At 42.1% G+C, this 16,112-nt stretch overlaps 1 protein-coding gene across 1 annotated transcript in view; it reads left to right on the forward strand.

Annotated features, from left to right (window-relative positions):
- LOC134650006 (uncharacterized) overlaps positions 1-16,112 on the forward strand; it is a 261,157-nt gene that overhangs the window by 173,056 nt on the left and 71,989 nt on the right. The window contains exon 4 of the mRNA XM_063504821.1: positions 2,828-2,961. Coding sequence (XP_063360891.1) covers positions 2,828-2,961 — 134 coding nt within the window. The remainder of the gene's footprint in view (positions 1-2,827; positions 2,962-16,112) is intronic.

The raw sequence follows: 16,112 nt of genomic DNA on the forward strand, positions 1-16,112 counted from the left end.
TAATATAATTTTTTTCTAAACTGAATAGTTTGCGCGAGAGACACTTCCAAAGTGGTAAAATGTGTGTCCCCCCCCCGTAACTTCTAAAATAACAGAATGATAAAACTAAAAAAAATATATGATGTACATTACCATGTAAACTTCCACCGAAAATTGGTTTGAACGAGATCTAGTAAGTAGTTTTTTTTTATACGTCATAAATTGCCTAAATACGGAACCCTTCATGGGCGAGTCCGACTCGCACTTGGCCGCTTTTTTTTTGCTTGTTTTGCTCTATTTTTTGTTGATGGTGCGGAACCCTCCGTGCGCGAGTCCGACTCGCACTTGGCCGGTTTTTTTATAGAGATATATTTTGTCCACGATTGTTTTACCTCCCAAATTAGTAGTGATCTTTGATTGAAGTGAACACTGCCAACATTGGCCCAAAGCCTTCCAACTGCTGTCAACATTGGCCGAAAGCCTTCACGAACCAAGTAGAGTAATCTCATAGGTGCTGAAGTTACCGCCACGGTGTAATCCTCGAGATTATTCTAAGAACGGCCTTGGGACGCTGCATACATTAAACTATCCCACTTTATATGCATACAGTATGTAAACTAACTATCTGTCGTTGGAGTGAGCTGAGAGAATCATATTTATTTCTCTTTTCTTCGCTAACTTGATCGCCCCAACTAAATGCTTTAAGATCACGTGTTGCTACAAAAATAGTCTCGGAGATATATGACATTTATACACTAAGGTTTATGACTCTAAGATGTATGATATTTGTATATGACATTTATTTCGTTTATAGCTTGTTCATATTTATTAGTACCAGCTAGGGCTCGCGGTCGAGTCCGTGTTTCGTTTACACGTTTCGAATACCCGTCTCCGAATAACACGTACACGGTTTTCTGGCCCGTTCCACACGTGTAATTAAGAAACGTGTAATTAAGATCCGTCTCCACGGATAAACGGGTATTCGAAAAAACGGATCTTATTTACCCGTGGCTCCGGACACGTCCTTGACGAGTAGCGAAGGAACGAACCGGCGTACTTAAGAGCTAAAAATTAAATACGTATATATTTCTTACATCTTATTATCATATAAAATGAACTTTAAGACTGTATTAATAAATATTATTTACAATATTTAGCAACAAAACAAAAACTATTTTAAATTAAAGTAACTTGGAAAGATTGTATTTTATGAATTGATCGACTAAGTGGCGAACTGGAATCATACTAAATACTTAAACACAATATTTTAAAAATCATATTTATTTCTTGTTCATTCTAATTGTTTTTTCTCTCCCTCTTATCATAGAAAATGCTTTTTAGTGTGGTGCGGGCTGTGCGGCTTTAAAACAATGGGAAACATTTACTTCTTAAATATTTGCCGCTGCATTTGTTACAATTTCTTGTGTAGACGTGTTCACCTTATTACACCGTCATAAAGCTTATAATTGGCTGTGGCAGTTCTGATAATGGTTTGGGAACCTAATTGTTTTCGCCGATATCAGACAAAAGGGTATTGGAAAACAACACGTTCTAATGAATGGAACACCACCGCGCCGGCCGGCATTTATTACCTGAACACTCGTGTGAAAGTGACCCACGTGAACATGAATGATTACCAATTTTGAGATCTATCTTAATGTATGTAGCAATATAATCGCAAAGTAACGAAGGTAGCGTTTCGAATGCCTCTTGCGAGTCCTTTTTTTGCGTCGTTGGCAGATTTGCTGTTTTCGCGCAGCAGTAAATTGATAAAAATAACAAATAACCACAAAGTAATTCATAATTATTTTCTAACTGTTATTTTTAACTAATATAGGTAGTATTTGTCTGCACATCTATTCTTCACGAAACTATATTACTTACACCACTATATAAAATGTGTTTCTTTGATTGAAATATAATTATGTAATGAACTTTGCTTAAAGAATAAGAAACTTTTATTTGCAATAAACATTACCAGCAATCATAGTAAAAAAAATGAAGGTTTTAAACTAGGGACTATTTAGTGTTTTTAATTCTAAACCTACTCGAGGTATTAAATTAAAAATAGTAGACAATATAGAATATAGGGACACCTAATTTGATTCATATATTGTACAGTTGGCTAAATATGTTATATCAACACAGTTATAAATAATTTTAAAAAATTCGTACGCCAAACGAGTTCATCTGAAGTCAACATTCAATATTAGACCTTGCATACCCAGACCTAGAGCATTGATTGGGTCAAACTGTTTCGGATCCGTTCGGGCCGGTGTTAAGTACCCGTGTAAACGGAGATACATATCTGAGAAACGTGTCTTGGGAACGTTTATTAGAGACGTATCCGGATCCCGGCGGTTCCGTGTAAACCGTGTTCTTAGCACCGCCGGGCTTAAGAACACGGGTATTCGTTTCGGCGTGTAACACGGATACCGGGAGCCCTAGACCAGCTAGCTAGGTTGAGGTGTGTTAAGATATAAGATGTTTAATGAATACATATAAACTATATAAATATAAGCTCTTCCAAGAGCTTGGCAAGCGCCTCAGGGAAAAGGGGAATGATCCCCGTTCTAGGTCATGGCTTGTCCAAAAGATCTCCGTCGCCATACAGCGGGGTAACGCTGCTAGTGTGATGGGGACCTTTGGACCCGGCATGGCTCAGAACGGGTTTAAGTTTCTTAAGTTTTGTACGTATTTAGATAAAAGAAATAAATAAAAGACTATTAAATAACTACTAATTAATATTATCAAGGTCTGCAACCAGCTGACTCCTCTTTATCCGCAGCCTACAACCTTGGGATATATTTTGATTGTTATATTTACTAGAAATGTCACTTGTCCACAGAACTACCTCCAGACAAGCCAACAATAAAGGCAGAAAAGGGATGGTACGCATCGGGTGACTCCCTTCGCGCACAATGCTCATCCCCGCCTGCAGACCCTCCGGCGAATCTCACGTGGCTTCTCAATGGACGAGACGTAAGTAAATTGCTGCAGATATCGTTATAACGTTCAGTTTGTGTCGTCGTAACGTCTGTATTTACCTCAGTAGAGGCGTGGTGCAACCCAAATATGCAGTTAGCGTTCGTTAACGCCATTTTTAGCCATGATCAGCACATCAAATGGGCATGGTGCAACCCGCCCTAGATCATAGAGTGTTTCCAACGGTTCGTCAACACAAACATCTAGCGGCACGACCGCCTCAGCTCGCAGTCTGACATCGACTGACGCTAACTGTCAGTGACGTCACCAGTAAGTGCTCGAGACGTCTATACACTACATATCAGTATAGTCATTTATTCAATACGTTACGTACGCATAATATGTGCAACGACAGCACAAGAGTAGGTACCCCCAACCGGTCTCGTCGAGCGCCCAGTGCACTGTGCGGCGAGCGATGATTCGCGGCGCGCGGGTATCGTGACGTGACCGCTGCTCTGTTTACATCTCGCTCACACTATTAAGCCAGTATAAGCGAGATGCATAGAAAGTATGTTACGCACACGCTAGCGAATATGTCACTGTCAAACTCGTAGTAAATTGTAAGGCTAATAGGCTCTCCGATTCTTGCTATATGCTATCCGATGTTACTTTGGTATTTTAACTCTCCAATACTTAGGTATTCAAAACATAATGTTAACTTTATATAGATGGTCAAGCAGATCTTGTCAGTAGAAAAAGGCGGCAAATTTGAAAAATGTAGGCGCGAAGGGATATCGTCCCATAAAAAATTTGAATTTCGCGCCTTTTTCTACTGACAAGATTTGGTTGACCATCTATATATACAATGTTGTCTCCAGCCACAGACAAGACATCCTCTAGACTGAGCATAGTAACGCTACCCTCTCTGCCACTTATACGGTAGTTTTACTCCATCTTCGAGTCAATCCCATGCCGTGATTGGTCCGTGTCTTTGAACGGACCAATCACGGCACGGGATTCGCTCACCTCGTCCCCCCGCACCCCCGTATTTTTGGCAGCATCGGTTTCATGAAATAATTGCTCTAAACTCCGTCTAAAGGATTCCTAGTCTATGTCACCAGCTATCACCTTGGTTTACAAGAGCGCTTCCAAGTGAAACATTTACACACTTATCAAAAATCGTAAATTAAAAGCGCAACTTACAGAAATTGTATTTATTATGTAACTAGTTAGTTGTTCACAATAACACCACTAGGGTTTGCTCCCGGAATTGCTCGGGAGGGAATTCCCGGGAATTCCTGGTTCTCGCCATACAAACTCAGTACCGGGAGCAAACCCTAAACACCACACAAACCGTGCGCAGTAGGCCTAGCACATGATGGGCGCGACAGTATCTCGCGGCGAGATAGACTACCCGTCCCGCCTACTAGTTCACCGCCGCCGTCATATAAAAATACAACATCCAGCGCAACAACGATCGCTATTTACTAAATTTTCTCAATTGCATTTACCAGTAGGTATTTTATTCAGTACTTTTACAGAATAAAGTGAATTTTACAAAACGGAGCAGGTTTTTCAGCATTTCCAGACAATGCCTCGTTCATGTTTGAACAAATTGGATTGAACTGAACTGAACAAATGTTCACTGCATTGAATCTTTCCTGGCAAAAATTGTATTATACTTGTAGTATCGAAAACTGGAAATAAGGTGAATAACTGTATAATACGTACTAAGTACAGCGAGTATACAAAATTAAAAAGTAACTGGATTATTTACGTATTTTATTCGAAAAGTTTATGTCACAATATATGTTTTTTCACCACACCAACTGGTAAAGGCTCTCTTGATTGTTCAAAAACCGATAGCAAAGTTGCATTTTATTCACATGTGAGGCAAAGTAATCAAATGCAAATTTTGAGTTGTTTTCTTATGTTTGCTGGTAGAATTAATATTTAAATGATGATTTTGATTGATACATTTATTGATGAATGATAAAATAACATTCATTTGGATTTGATTTGGTTTGTTTTTGATCTTACAGTTAATATTTTCTTCGGATTGGTGTGGTGAAAATTTTTTTGATTCACACGGGGGCCAATATTGTTTAACCCTCATGCTTTGAAACCCTAGCAACGCTCAAGATTCCATTTTCGAACCACTCGCTACACTTGTGGTTCAATTTTGGAATCTTTCGCTTACTCGGGTATCAATATTAGCACGAGCGGTTAAACAACAACTTTGCCCCCTTGTAAAGCAAATAACTATTTTTCTTTTGTAAAGTTTTCAATAAAAAAAGTCAATGTTTTTAAGCCATCTCGCATTTTTCATTTCAACATAAATTACGGCTGTTATTTGCGAAATACGACTGCGATTTATTCTGAAACTCAATCGAGAGCTAAGCTTGTTTTCGCCCAGTAGAGTTTCAAGTTTTAAGGGTTACCACATGTATTCGAATGTGTAGTAGATGTAAATGCACTGTAGGATAATGTTTTATTAGAACTAAATTCACTGCTATGGTTGAGAGCTCCGTGAAACCGCCCACCCCTTTACCAACTGAGCTACCGTAGTCTTATAATATTTTTGGGCTCAATACATGAAAAATACCTGGGTTGACCAGTTTTCGTCGAACCGTTCACTTTTCATTCGTTTATTAATTTAACCTTTTGATTGAATTTTGATACAATTTTGACTCTTGTGAGACTAAATTTTTTTTAAATGCGATTTTGCTCACTGTTTTTAAGTAGCAAAGTACCCTTGTTCGAGCTGCTGAGGTGAAAATTTAATTGTTGGTATATCTTAAGAAAACATGAGTGAATAGAGGTAAGTGATGAAGAAGGAATACATTTTTCGGGTTCTCTAATATGTTCTCACTGCTGAGGTGAACAATGTTGTGTACTACACGAGATCAAAGTTATTTACATCTCGTGCGCTTTTGAGTCCCTTACTACGCTCAAAATCCTCGCTACGCTCGTGAATCTATTATAGAATCTTTCGCTTGCACGGGACTCAAAATAAGCACTCGAAGAAATATCAAACTTTGATCTCTTGTTGTACAAATAACTATTTTTAAACTTAAAATGGCTCACTCGCGTTAGGTTCAAGTGATTTCTGCTCGATATGTTTCGATCTGTTTTGAGGATCGTCAGTATTCAGCCAATTAACTAAAATAACGTCAATTTAAAACAATTTTAATATGTTTAAAACGTCAACACTATAGGTGTAGTCAATTTTGCATATTCTTAAAGGGTATTTACTTAAATGAAAGTACTACACTTGTAAATAAACTTTACAGTAGATATGGTGCTACTTTCCGAACTAGTGCGGGAAAGAGCACTTTCCGTGCGTATGTCGAAAGTTTAAAGTGCCATAATTATGTTCTGTAAAACGTTGTACGATACACGTGCGAATAGGTAATCCGCAGGGGTCGGACAAAAAGTGCCGATGACGTAAAAATGACGTAATCTTGCACACAGGATGATGTTTGAGTTTGTATTTAAACTTCCGTGTGACATGTAGTAACAAAGTAGTATTAATGAAGTAACAAAATAATCGTAAATAAATCCATGGAATTAATAATACAGGTGGTAGGGTGATGTAGTGAATAAATAAATTTCTTCGTTGGTATATCTTGATTACAGCAAGAGCAGTATACGTGTTTGTCACGTACCTCCAAAAACGGAAAATTGCCACAATATTCGAGTACAGATGACATTTTAGAGCGTTTTCTTATACATTAGTAAATATACATTTTATCTAAATATAATCGTGAAGATACAATAGCTAAACAATAACGAAGTCAATTTATTGTTCATCTGATTGACAATGTGTCAGTCAAAAACGTACTTACTTATTTCAAGTGGCGATATCGTTTAATAAAGAGGTTGATAAATGATAAGTGATAATTGTTTATGAAAATCAAAAATACTATTTGAAATCATCCTATAAGTGGTTTGACGTCATCCGCACTTTTTGTCCGACCCCTGGACTAATCCGCAACTCGTGTCGATTTAAACACTCCCTTCGGTCGTGTTTTAATTTTATGCCACTCATTTCGAATTTCCTCTTTTCCGCACTTGTATCGTAAATAACTATATTCACCGAATTTTTTGAGCAATTTTATTGTTTATTTATTTATTTAAATTTTTATTGCACAAAAGAAAAACTTACGGTACAAAAGGCGGACTTAATGCCAAAAGCATTCTCTACCAGTCAACCTTACCCCTATGTCATTTCTAAAGTGATCCCCTGGTAACGGTATAACCGCGGTCACTTTACCCATTTCCAGCGTTCAGTTGAAAACTTTTATAACTTACTACAACGCCCGGTTATTTTTAACTCTTACGAACAGCTGACTGTAATTTATCTCTTAACTTTTAAGAACTTTTAAAAGCTGACCTTGCAAAAGAAAATTAAGGAGAGGTAATACCAAAATATAATGTAGGATTCAAGTTTTAAGTGCTACTTGTGAACTTGTACCTGCGTCATATTTATGTTACTACAGCTAAAATATTGTATACTCGTACATAACATTGCATGCAAATATTACTTTTAAATACTTACATATATATATAACTTACCTTATGTAGGTAAATGTAATTTTGTATGGGATTTTGATTTTCCAAAACGTCCCGCTTAGAGCGCTGTTCAAAATGCCATACAAAAATAGACATATCGCAAACGCGAACGCTCGTCACGCTCTCGAATTAATTTTACACTAGGGGTTCTGTTTTTTTTTTGGGTAAAGCTTAAAAAAGTAGTGTAAATGTGGGATAGATGTCACAGGGGGATAGATGCACATAGCGACTTGTGCGAATTTAACACTTGCAATTCATTTATTATTTGTAAGCTTACTCCTTTCCTCCCTCTGGTTGATGACGAACACTTCGCTAAAATAGACGTATTGTGATTTATTGCGAAAAACTATTTTACGCCGCGGCAAATTAGGGTAAATGTGGGATAGTTGCCATACTTTTTGAAAAAGGTGAATAAAATACAGAAGGTAAACATTTAAAAATATTATAACAGTGTTAGTTTGTATACTCATTAATAAACAATATTTTTAAGGTAGCTTGTTGTCATTTGTTTTATTTGTATACTGTTCCACGAGTCAAAATATCATCGCGGCATCTAACCCATACAGTTGGCATCCATCCCCGTCCGAAGGACCTTTTTATTTTGTTTTTAACTAAACAAATAAAACAAATAATATCAAGCTACCTTGAAAATATTGTAATGAGTATACAAACTAACACTGTATTATAAGATTTTTAAATGTTTACCTTCTGTAATTAATCAAAGTCCTTGGTACAATCATTTACTTTTAATTTACTCCGACTAGTTACTTCTACGTACACTCTTAAACAATCTTAAGTTCACAAGCAGTAACCTTCGTGCTAAATTTAGTGTTACTCGTTCCAGCGCCGAGCGAGAATGAATCTTCCACCCCATGGTACATTCTATTTATACTCTTTTATCATTACAATCCGCGGGTAGGAGAGAAGGGTCATTTTCGCGACTACCGACAGATTAATTAGCAAATATTCGGGTATACACAGATCATATTTTTAATCACTACCTACTGAATGCCATCATTTTAACCTAACTCACACTAAATAATTATAATTTATTCTCGAAATCTTATGAAATATCACACTTCTGTATTTTATTCCCCTTTTTCAAAAAGTATGGCAACTATCCCACATTTACCCTATCTAACAACATTACACTAAATATTAAAACCGGCGAAAACGAGTCCGATTGTACAGAAATTAATTAAAATAACTAAGAGACTTTTCTGCATTGTTGTGAATCTGGAGTAGGTATACAAACAAATTGTAAGTAAGACTAACTTCTGCCCGCGACTTCGTCTACGTGGAATGATGATGATGATAGATAAAAACTATCCTATGTCCTTCTCTGAGCCTCAAACTATTTCCAAGGCAAATTTCATCCAATTCGGTTTAGCGGCTAAAGCTTGAAGATGGATAGACAGACAGAGAGACAGACAGGCAAAGTTTATTTTCACATTTATAATATCAATATAATATAATAATATAATATAGAGTAGTAGGGACTAGTAGGTATGTCCATAGACGCTTAACCTCTCGTATGTTTAGACACGGATCCGTGCGTGGGAATTAAAATCTATTGTTTTAAATGACAAGGTCACATTTTCAATTATCAAATCTGACAGGCCGCATACGAGGGGATAAAAATCTTGTTAGAAAAACTGGCCAAGTGCGAGTCGGACTCGCGCACGGAGGGTTCCGCACCATCAACAAAAAATAGAGCAAAACAAGCAAAAAAACGGTCACCCGCCCGACGTTGCTTAACTTCGGTCAAAAATCACGTTTGTTGTATGGGAGCCCCATTTAAATCTTTATTTTATTCTGTTTGTAGTATTTGTTGTTATAGCGGCAACAGAAATACATCATCTGTGAAAATTTCAACTGTCTATCACGGTTCGTGAGATACAGCCTGGTGACAGACGGACGGACGGACGGACCTCCGTTTGACAATTAACGCGCACCTGTTCCTCTAGTTGGATACGTTCCTTTGACTGGTCGCAGTCAAATTATAACGATAAAATTTAGTCCTTTGTCTGTGACGCTGAACGGGTTACAGCTTCGTTTATTACACGTATCACTAGACACTTTCAAACTAAAAAAAAACTGCACTAGAACTGCATTGAACTAGGTCTCTTGAAAGCACAAGTGAATAAGCGGTTACTGAACCATTAGGCTTCATTTTTTTTTTCAGTCTCGGTCGTCATTTAACATAACAACCTTTTTTTTTATCATTGCACGAATGCACGCAGCCGAAGTCGCGGGCAGACGCTAGTAAAAAAATAAAAGCAACAACGGTTGCACTCCGGGAGTGCCGATAGAAGTGAAAACTCACCTCACTATGTTACCGACGCCCGGTAACACGATACATACATTTGGCGGAGGTATTTTATTTATTTATTATATATTATAATCATTCTCAAATAAGATCACACTTTTTCATTGACATGTTTATTTACATACTGCCATGACAACGTCAAATTATTTGAACATAGGTAAAGAGTCTTGAAAAGGAGTCAGCAACATAAACGACAGACGGACGGACGGACGGACGGACGGACAGCGGAGTCTTAGTAATAGGGTCCCGTTTTTACCCTTTGGGTACGGAACCCTAAAAACGGGTTATTTGATTACGTCTGGTAACACTGTTTGATTTCCTAATGAAATACCTCCGTTTGACAATTAACGCGCACCTGTTCCTCTAGTTGGATACGTTCCTTTGACTGGTCGCAGTCAAATTATAACGATAAAATTTAGTCCTTTGTCTGTGACGCTGAACGGGTTACAGCTTCGTTTATTACACGTATCACTAGACACTTTCAAACTAAAAAAAAACTGCACTAGAACTGCATTGAACTAGGTCTCTTGAAAGCACAAGTGAATAAGCGGTTACTGAACCATTAGGCTTCATTTTTTTTTTCAGTCTCAGTCGTCATTTAACATAACAACCTTTTTTTTTATCATTGCACGAATGCACGCAGCCGAAGTCGCGGGCAGACGCTAGTAAAAAAATAAAAGCAACAACGGTTGCACTCCGGGAGTGCCGATAGAAGTGAAAACTCACCTCACTATGTTACCGACGCCCGGTAACACGATACATACATTTGGCGGAGGTATTCTATTTATTTATTATATATTATAATCATTCTCAAATAAGATCACACTTTTTCATTGACATGTTTATTTACATACTGCCATGACAACGTCAAATTATTTGAACATAGGTAAAGAGTCTTGAAAAGGAGTCAGCAACATAAATGTCAAATAACATTGAGTTTTTCTTTATTGATTTAAGTGCCATTTAAATTATATGTGGCCACCTTACGGGGCTTACGGTCACGTGATCGCCTTACGCCCCTTACGGTCACGTGATAGCCTTACGCTGTCTCGAGTTTATCATTTTTTAGCGCCGCTAAAGAAGTTTTCCCTTCAATAATAAAATTAATAAAAGCAAATATCAAATAAGCTTTACCCACAAAAAGTCGTATAATTACTTACCTTTTGAAAGCACACTCCATTACTTCTTTAAAATACATTTTTGCTAAAAATCTTTATTGAAATAAAATCAAACCCTCTCATGCGACAATTATTTTGGGTCGGGATGAGAGCTCTTGTAAAAAGAGATGTGTTCAGCTAAGTGTTGGGTACACACGTTGTTTGATGGTTGAGTAGGTACTTTGTTGAAATTCCGCAATATGTGAATTTTGTAGGATTATACGAGTAGGTACTTACTAGCTTTTGCCCGCGACTTCGTCTGCGTGCAGTTAGTAATTTGGGTAGCTTATTTTTTATCCAATCTGCTTTATATCGATTTCCCGTACAAACTTCCACCCCTCTTTTCACCCCCTTAAAGGATGACTTCTGGGCTAAAAAAAATACCCCATGGGCCCGATTCGGATTTTCAAATAGACATCTATAAGATATCTTTTAGTCATCACCAAGATACGATAACGATATTTTTAAGATCTAACCTGTCAAATTTGACATTTGCGCGATTCTGGATACTCTTGAATGATTTCCACAAGATATGGCTTAGAGATCTAATTCACATCTATTAGATATCTAACTCTATAGGTTATAGGTTATAGGTATTCGCGGGCTTGGTTTCCGCAACTCGACGTCATATTATTGCGCCTATTTTGCGTGATGGGTTGGCGGCCTATTCCTGCCAACCCAGCTCTACCAGGAAGCCTAGCAGACCCTTGACGTTGCCGACGACTTCTGGGAGCGACCCCGGTGAGCCGAGGTGTTGTGCCCGGTATTCTGCCACCCCTGGGCATTCGAGAATGACGTGGGCGGCTGTCTCCTCTGCCTCCATGCACGCCCTGCAGAGGGGGCTATCTGTAACACGTAGGGTTAGTAGGTGTTTGTTAAATGAGGCGTGGCCGGTTATGGCCCCAGCTATAAGCCGGAGCTGTGGTCTCTTCAGCTGTCGCAGCCTCCGTGACAGATTGGGGTTGAGTGTCGGGAGGGCTTCCTTCGCCTGCCTGCAGGTGCCTAGGTTAGACCAGTATTGTTGGTGTTTTACCTTGGTGTTATGACGCAGCATGTTCCGGAGCCAGGCAAATGGCAGAGGTATAATTGGCTCAGGTCCTGCCACCTTCAGTTCCGAGCCACCTCTCGCCAGGATGTCAGCTGCATCGTTACCTCGTGAGTTGCTGTGTCCTTTGATCCACTGCAGAGTTACGCCATTGGTGGTACATACCTCTGACAGAGCTTTGTGGCATTCGTAAATTAGCCCTGAAGTGAGAGTATAACTTTGTAGAGCTTGCAGTACTGATCGACTATCAGAGAGTATGCGGATGGGGTAGTCCAATACTTCCCTTGAGACGATTGCGTGTGCTGCCATTATGATGCCCATACATTCCGCCTGGAAGACTGTGTTATGGGCACCAAGTGGTGTTGAGATGTGTATGTTTAGGTCCTCTGAGAAAACCCCAGCGCCAGTGCCTGACCTTGTCTTTGATCCGTCCGTGAAGATTCTCAGCTCCCTTGGGTTGAGTCCTTCATGGGGTTCTTCATGTAATTGTATTTTGTATTTCTTGTCGAAGACGAACTGCTTGGGTATCCTGTCAGTCACCGCTTCTATGAGCGGTTCCCTACCTATGGCCTCGTAGAGGATTTCGGTGTGTGGCACCCTAGGCGGTCTCCAGAGATTAGATTTTTTAAGACGTACCGCCGCAGCTAGCGCTTCCTGTTGTATAAAGAGCTGCAGCGGCGGCAGGCCCAGTAAGGCTTCCAGGGCCGCGGTTGGTGTTGTCCTCATGCAGCCCGTTGTCGCCATACAGGCCAGCCTCTGGAGTCGTTGTAGTTTAGCCTCAACTGTGGATAGTTTGGTGCGTGGCCACCATACTATCGCTCCGTAGCTTATTATTGGTCTTATAACTGCCTGGTAAAGCCATAGAGTTAGCCTGGGAGTTAATCCCCAGGTTCTACCCACCATTCTACGACATTGCCAGAACGCGACTGTAGCTTTGTCAATTTTGCCATTTAAGTGATTACTCCAATTTAGCTTGTTGTCAAGTATTACCCCTAAATACTTTACCTCTGCAGATAGTTGGAGTTCTGTATTGAACAGTTTGGGAAGGCGGTAGTTTCCCAAATTGCGTTTGTTGGTGAACATTACCAGCTCCGTCTTGTGGGGATTGACTGTGAGTTCGTTGTTGATGCACCAGCGCTCCACGATGGCTAGTGCAGAGCGGGTAACGTCGCATACCGTACCTGTGTGGTTGCCGCTCGTTAGTATCACTATATCGTCAGCATAGCCGATTGTGTAGTAGTGATTGTTGTTTAGTGCCGTGATTAGGTCGTTCACTACTAGGTTCCATAGAAGTGGCGATAGAACGCCCCCTTGGGGGCATCCCTTTGCCACTGATGCCTGCTGTGTCTCGCCTGTCCCAAGTTTTATGACCCTCTGGCTCAACATGTTGTTTATCCACTGGGTCATAACTGTATTCGCTCCATGTCTTACCAGTGCTGCTGCAATGCTGCTGAACCTAGTCCTGTCGAAGGCCCCTTCTATATCTATAAAGGTTCCTAAGCACATGGACCTGCTTTTAATCGCCACCTCAATTTTGCTTACCACTGCATGTAGTGCCGATTCTGTAGACTTGCCAGGGCTGTAGGCATGTTGGTTGGGATGTAGGGGCACGTTACTCAGCACCCTCTCCCTCAGATACCTGTCGCACAACCTCTCCAAGGTTTTAAGCATGAAGGAGGTCAGGCTGATGGGCCTGAAGGATTTGGGATCCGAGTAGTCGCTTTTACCTGGTTTCGGTATGAAGATGACTTTGACCTCTCTCCACCGCTTTGGCACGTACCTGTGAGCCAGACAGGCGCGCAGAACGGTGGTCAGCTTCAGAGTGAGATGCCTACCGCCCCATTTTAGAAGCGCAGGGAAGATCCCATCCATTCCTGGAGATTTGAAGGAGTCAAAGCTGTTTATGGCCCATTGCGTGCGCTGTGGGCTGATTACCTCGTGTGTCTGTAGCCACTCGTCCTCCGACGGAGTGGTCTCCTCTGCCTCCCAACTTACTGGGTGCGATATCACGCAGTCCGGGAAGTGTGTTTGCACCAGGACCCGTTCCGCCTCCTCCGGTGAGTTGGTGAGAGAGCTGTCAGGCTTACGCAGGGATCCCAAGGTTATGGTTGAGTTGTTGGAGAGGACCTTCCTTACCCTGTTAGCCTGCATGGTGGTTTCAATGTCTGTACAGAATTTGCGCCAGGAGTTTGTGCTCCTGTACCTGAGTCGTTTCTTGTACTTGGCCTTTGTGGACTTGTAGTTATCCCAGTCCTCATCAGTGCCAGTGTTCATTGCTCTGTTTAGTTGTCTCCTCATCTTACCCCTGGGTCTCTCCAGCTCAGGTCCCCACCAGTTGCTCTTCCTTCCACTGCTTGTTGATGGGGTGGTTAAGGGACATGCCTGATGGTAGCACTCCAAGATGGTGTTTGTGAGGGCGCTTACCTGTTCTTCTATTTCAGCTGTGCCTAGTATCTCCAGGGGACACTCCTGCTGTTCTAGTATTGTGTTTAGTCGCAGGGTATAGAGATCGCGGTTGGTCCTGCGTGGGTCCCTTCTAGGCTCAGCTGTGAGTGTTTTTACCTGAATGTCGAATCGAATCCACCTGTGGTCTGAGCACGACACCTCCTCCGATACATGCCAGCCTGTGATGTGCTTCGATGCTTCTTCAGATGATAGGGTCAGGTCAATGATTGTCCTGCTACGTCTGTTTATGAATGTCGGTTCCGAACCTGTGTTAAGGAGGTTAAGGTTTGTAGTAAATAGGTACTCGACAAGCTTCTTACCTCTCTCGTTACCTGTTTCCATGCCCCATAGGGGGTGATGAGCGTTCGAGTCGGTTGCCACGATGAGTTCGAGCCCCTCCTCTTCGCAGTAGTTGACCAGCCTTGTCATGTCATGCGGTGGTGGGTCGTCCGCCTCCGGCATATACACAGAGGCTACGACCATCTTCTGCAGGCTGGTGTCTTGCGCGCCGTGCAGCCTTATGGCGCACACATCTCTAGAACAGAAGCTCGTTATAGGTTGCACATGTAAATCTTTAGTTGTGTATATGCAGGCCCGGGGATTATCCGGACCCGAGTAGACTGTTAGCTTACCTCCTAAGTTACGGAGACCGCAGACAGAGCCTCTTCTGACCCACGGTTCCTGGATCAGGATTACGGCTGTAGTGTTGACCTCCAACCACTTCCGGATCTGAGCCGTCGCCGTTTCGCTGTGGTGGAGGTTGGCTTGGAGGAACTTACCAATTGGCGAAGGGAGCTCCTCCACCAGGATCACCCTCCTCCGCCGACATCGGCTCCTCCCCCTCCTTGCCGATGGCCAGCTTACCTAGCCCCTGCGCGCATTCCCCTTCACTCTCCGAGGAGTCACGAAGAAGTTCTTCTTCGTCCTTCTCGGAGACGGAATGAGACTGCACTGGGGCTTGCGACTCAGGCTCCTGGACTACTTCCACAGGTGCCTGTGTCGCCGGGTGAGTGTCCATGGGCTCGGCAGGTGTATCAGCTGCACTGTCGGTGTCGATAGCGCTGCTGGGGGGCGGTTGCTCCCTGAATTTCCCCCGTGCCCCCTCAAACTTCACGTACACCGAGCCCAGCATAAAGCCGAGCCGGCGTCCGGCACACTGACGACAGCGAACGTTTCCGTTCCCTGCACCTCTCGCCGGTTGAGCAGCCAGCGGTCTATTTCCGCCCACGGGTTCTGGTACCGGAGAGCTCGGCCTACCTCGCCAAAGTCCTCCCAGACACCCGGGAACAGGATCCCGCAGCGTACCCTTCTGGGCACCTCGCTCTGGCGCTTGACTACCACCTTCTCCCCCTTGTCGAGGGTGATGGTAGCCACGCTGCGCTTGAGCCACACCAGTGTAGCCTGGTTCTCGCACCACAGTCTCAGGGAGCCGTTAGCCCATACAGGCTTGCCCCTGAAGAGTGGGCCTACGGGAAGGCTTGCAGTGGGTTGTCTAGCTTCCTGCGAGAGCAGGGCTAGCAGTTGCCTCTGGACCTCATCCGACTGCTGTGAGGTCAGGTGACCCGAGGTGGCAGTGGTCACCGCCACCAGCAGGTCAGCCTTTGCAGCCTCTGCGTAGTCGGCAGGGGGGGTTTCTCCAGGCAGTCCAGTCCTCTGC

Source organism: Cydia amplana, chromosome 8 (assembly GCF_948474715.1).
Source record: "Cydia amplana chromosome 8, ilCydAmpl1.1, whole genome shotgun sequence".
Lineage (NCBI taxonomy): Eukaryota > Metazoa > Arthropoda > Insecta > Lepidoptera > Tortricidae > Cydia > Cydia amplana.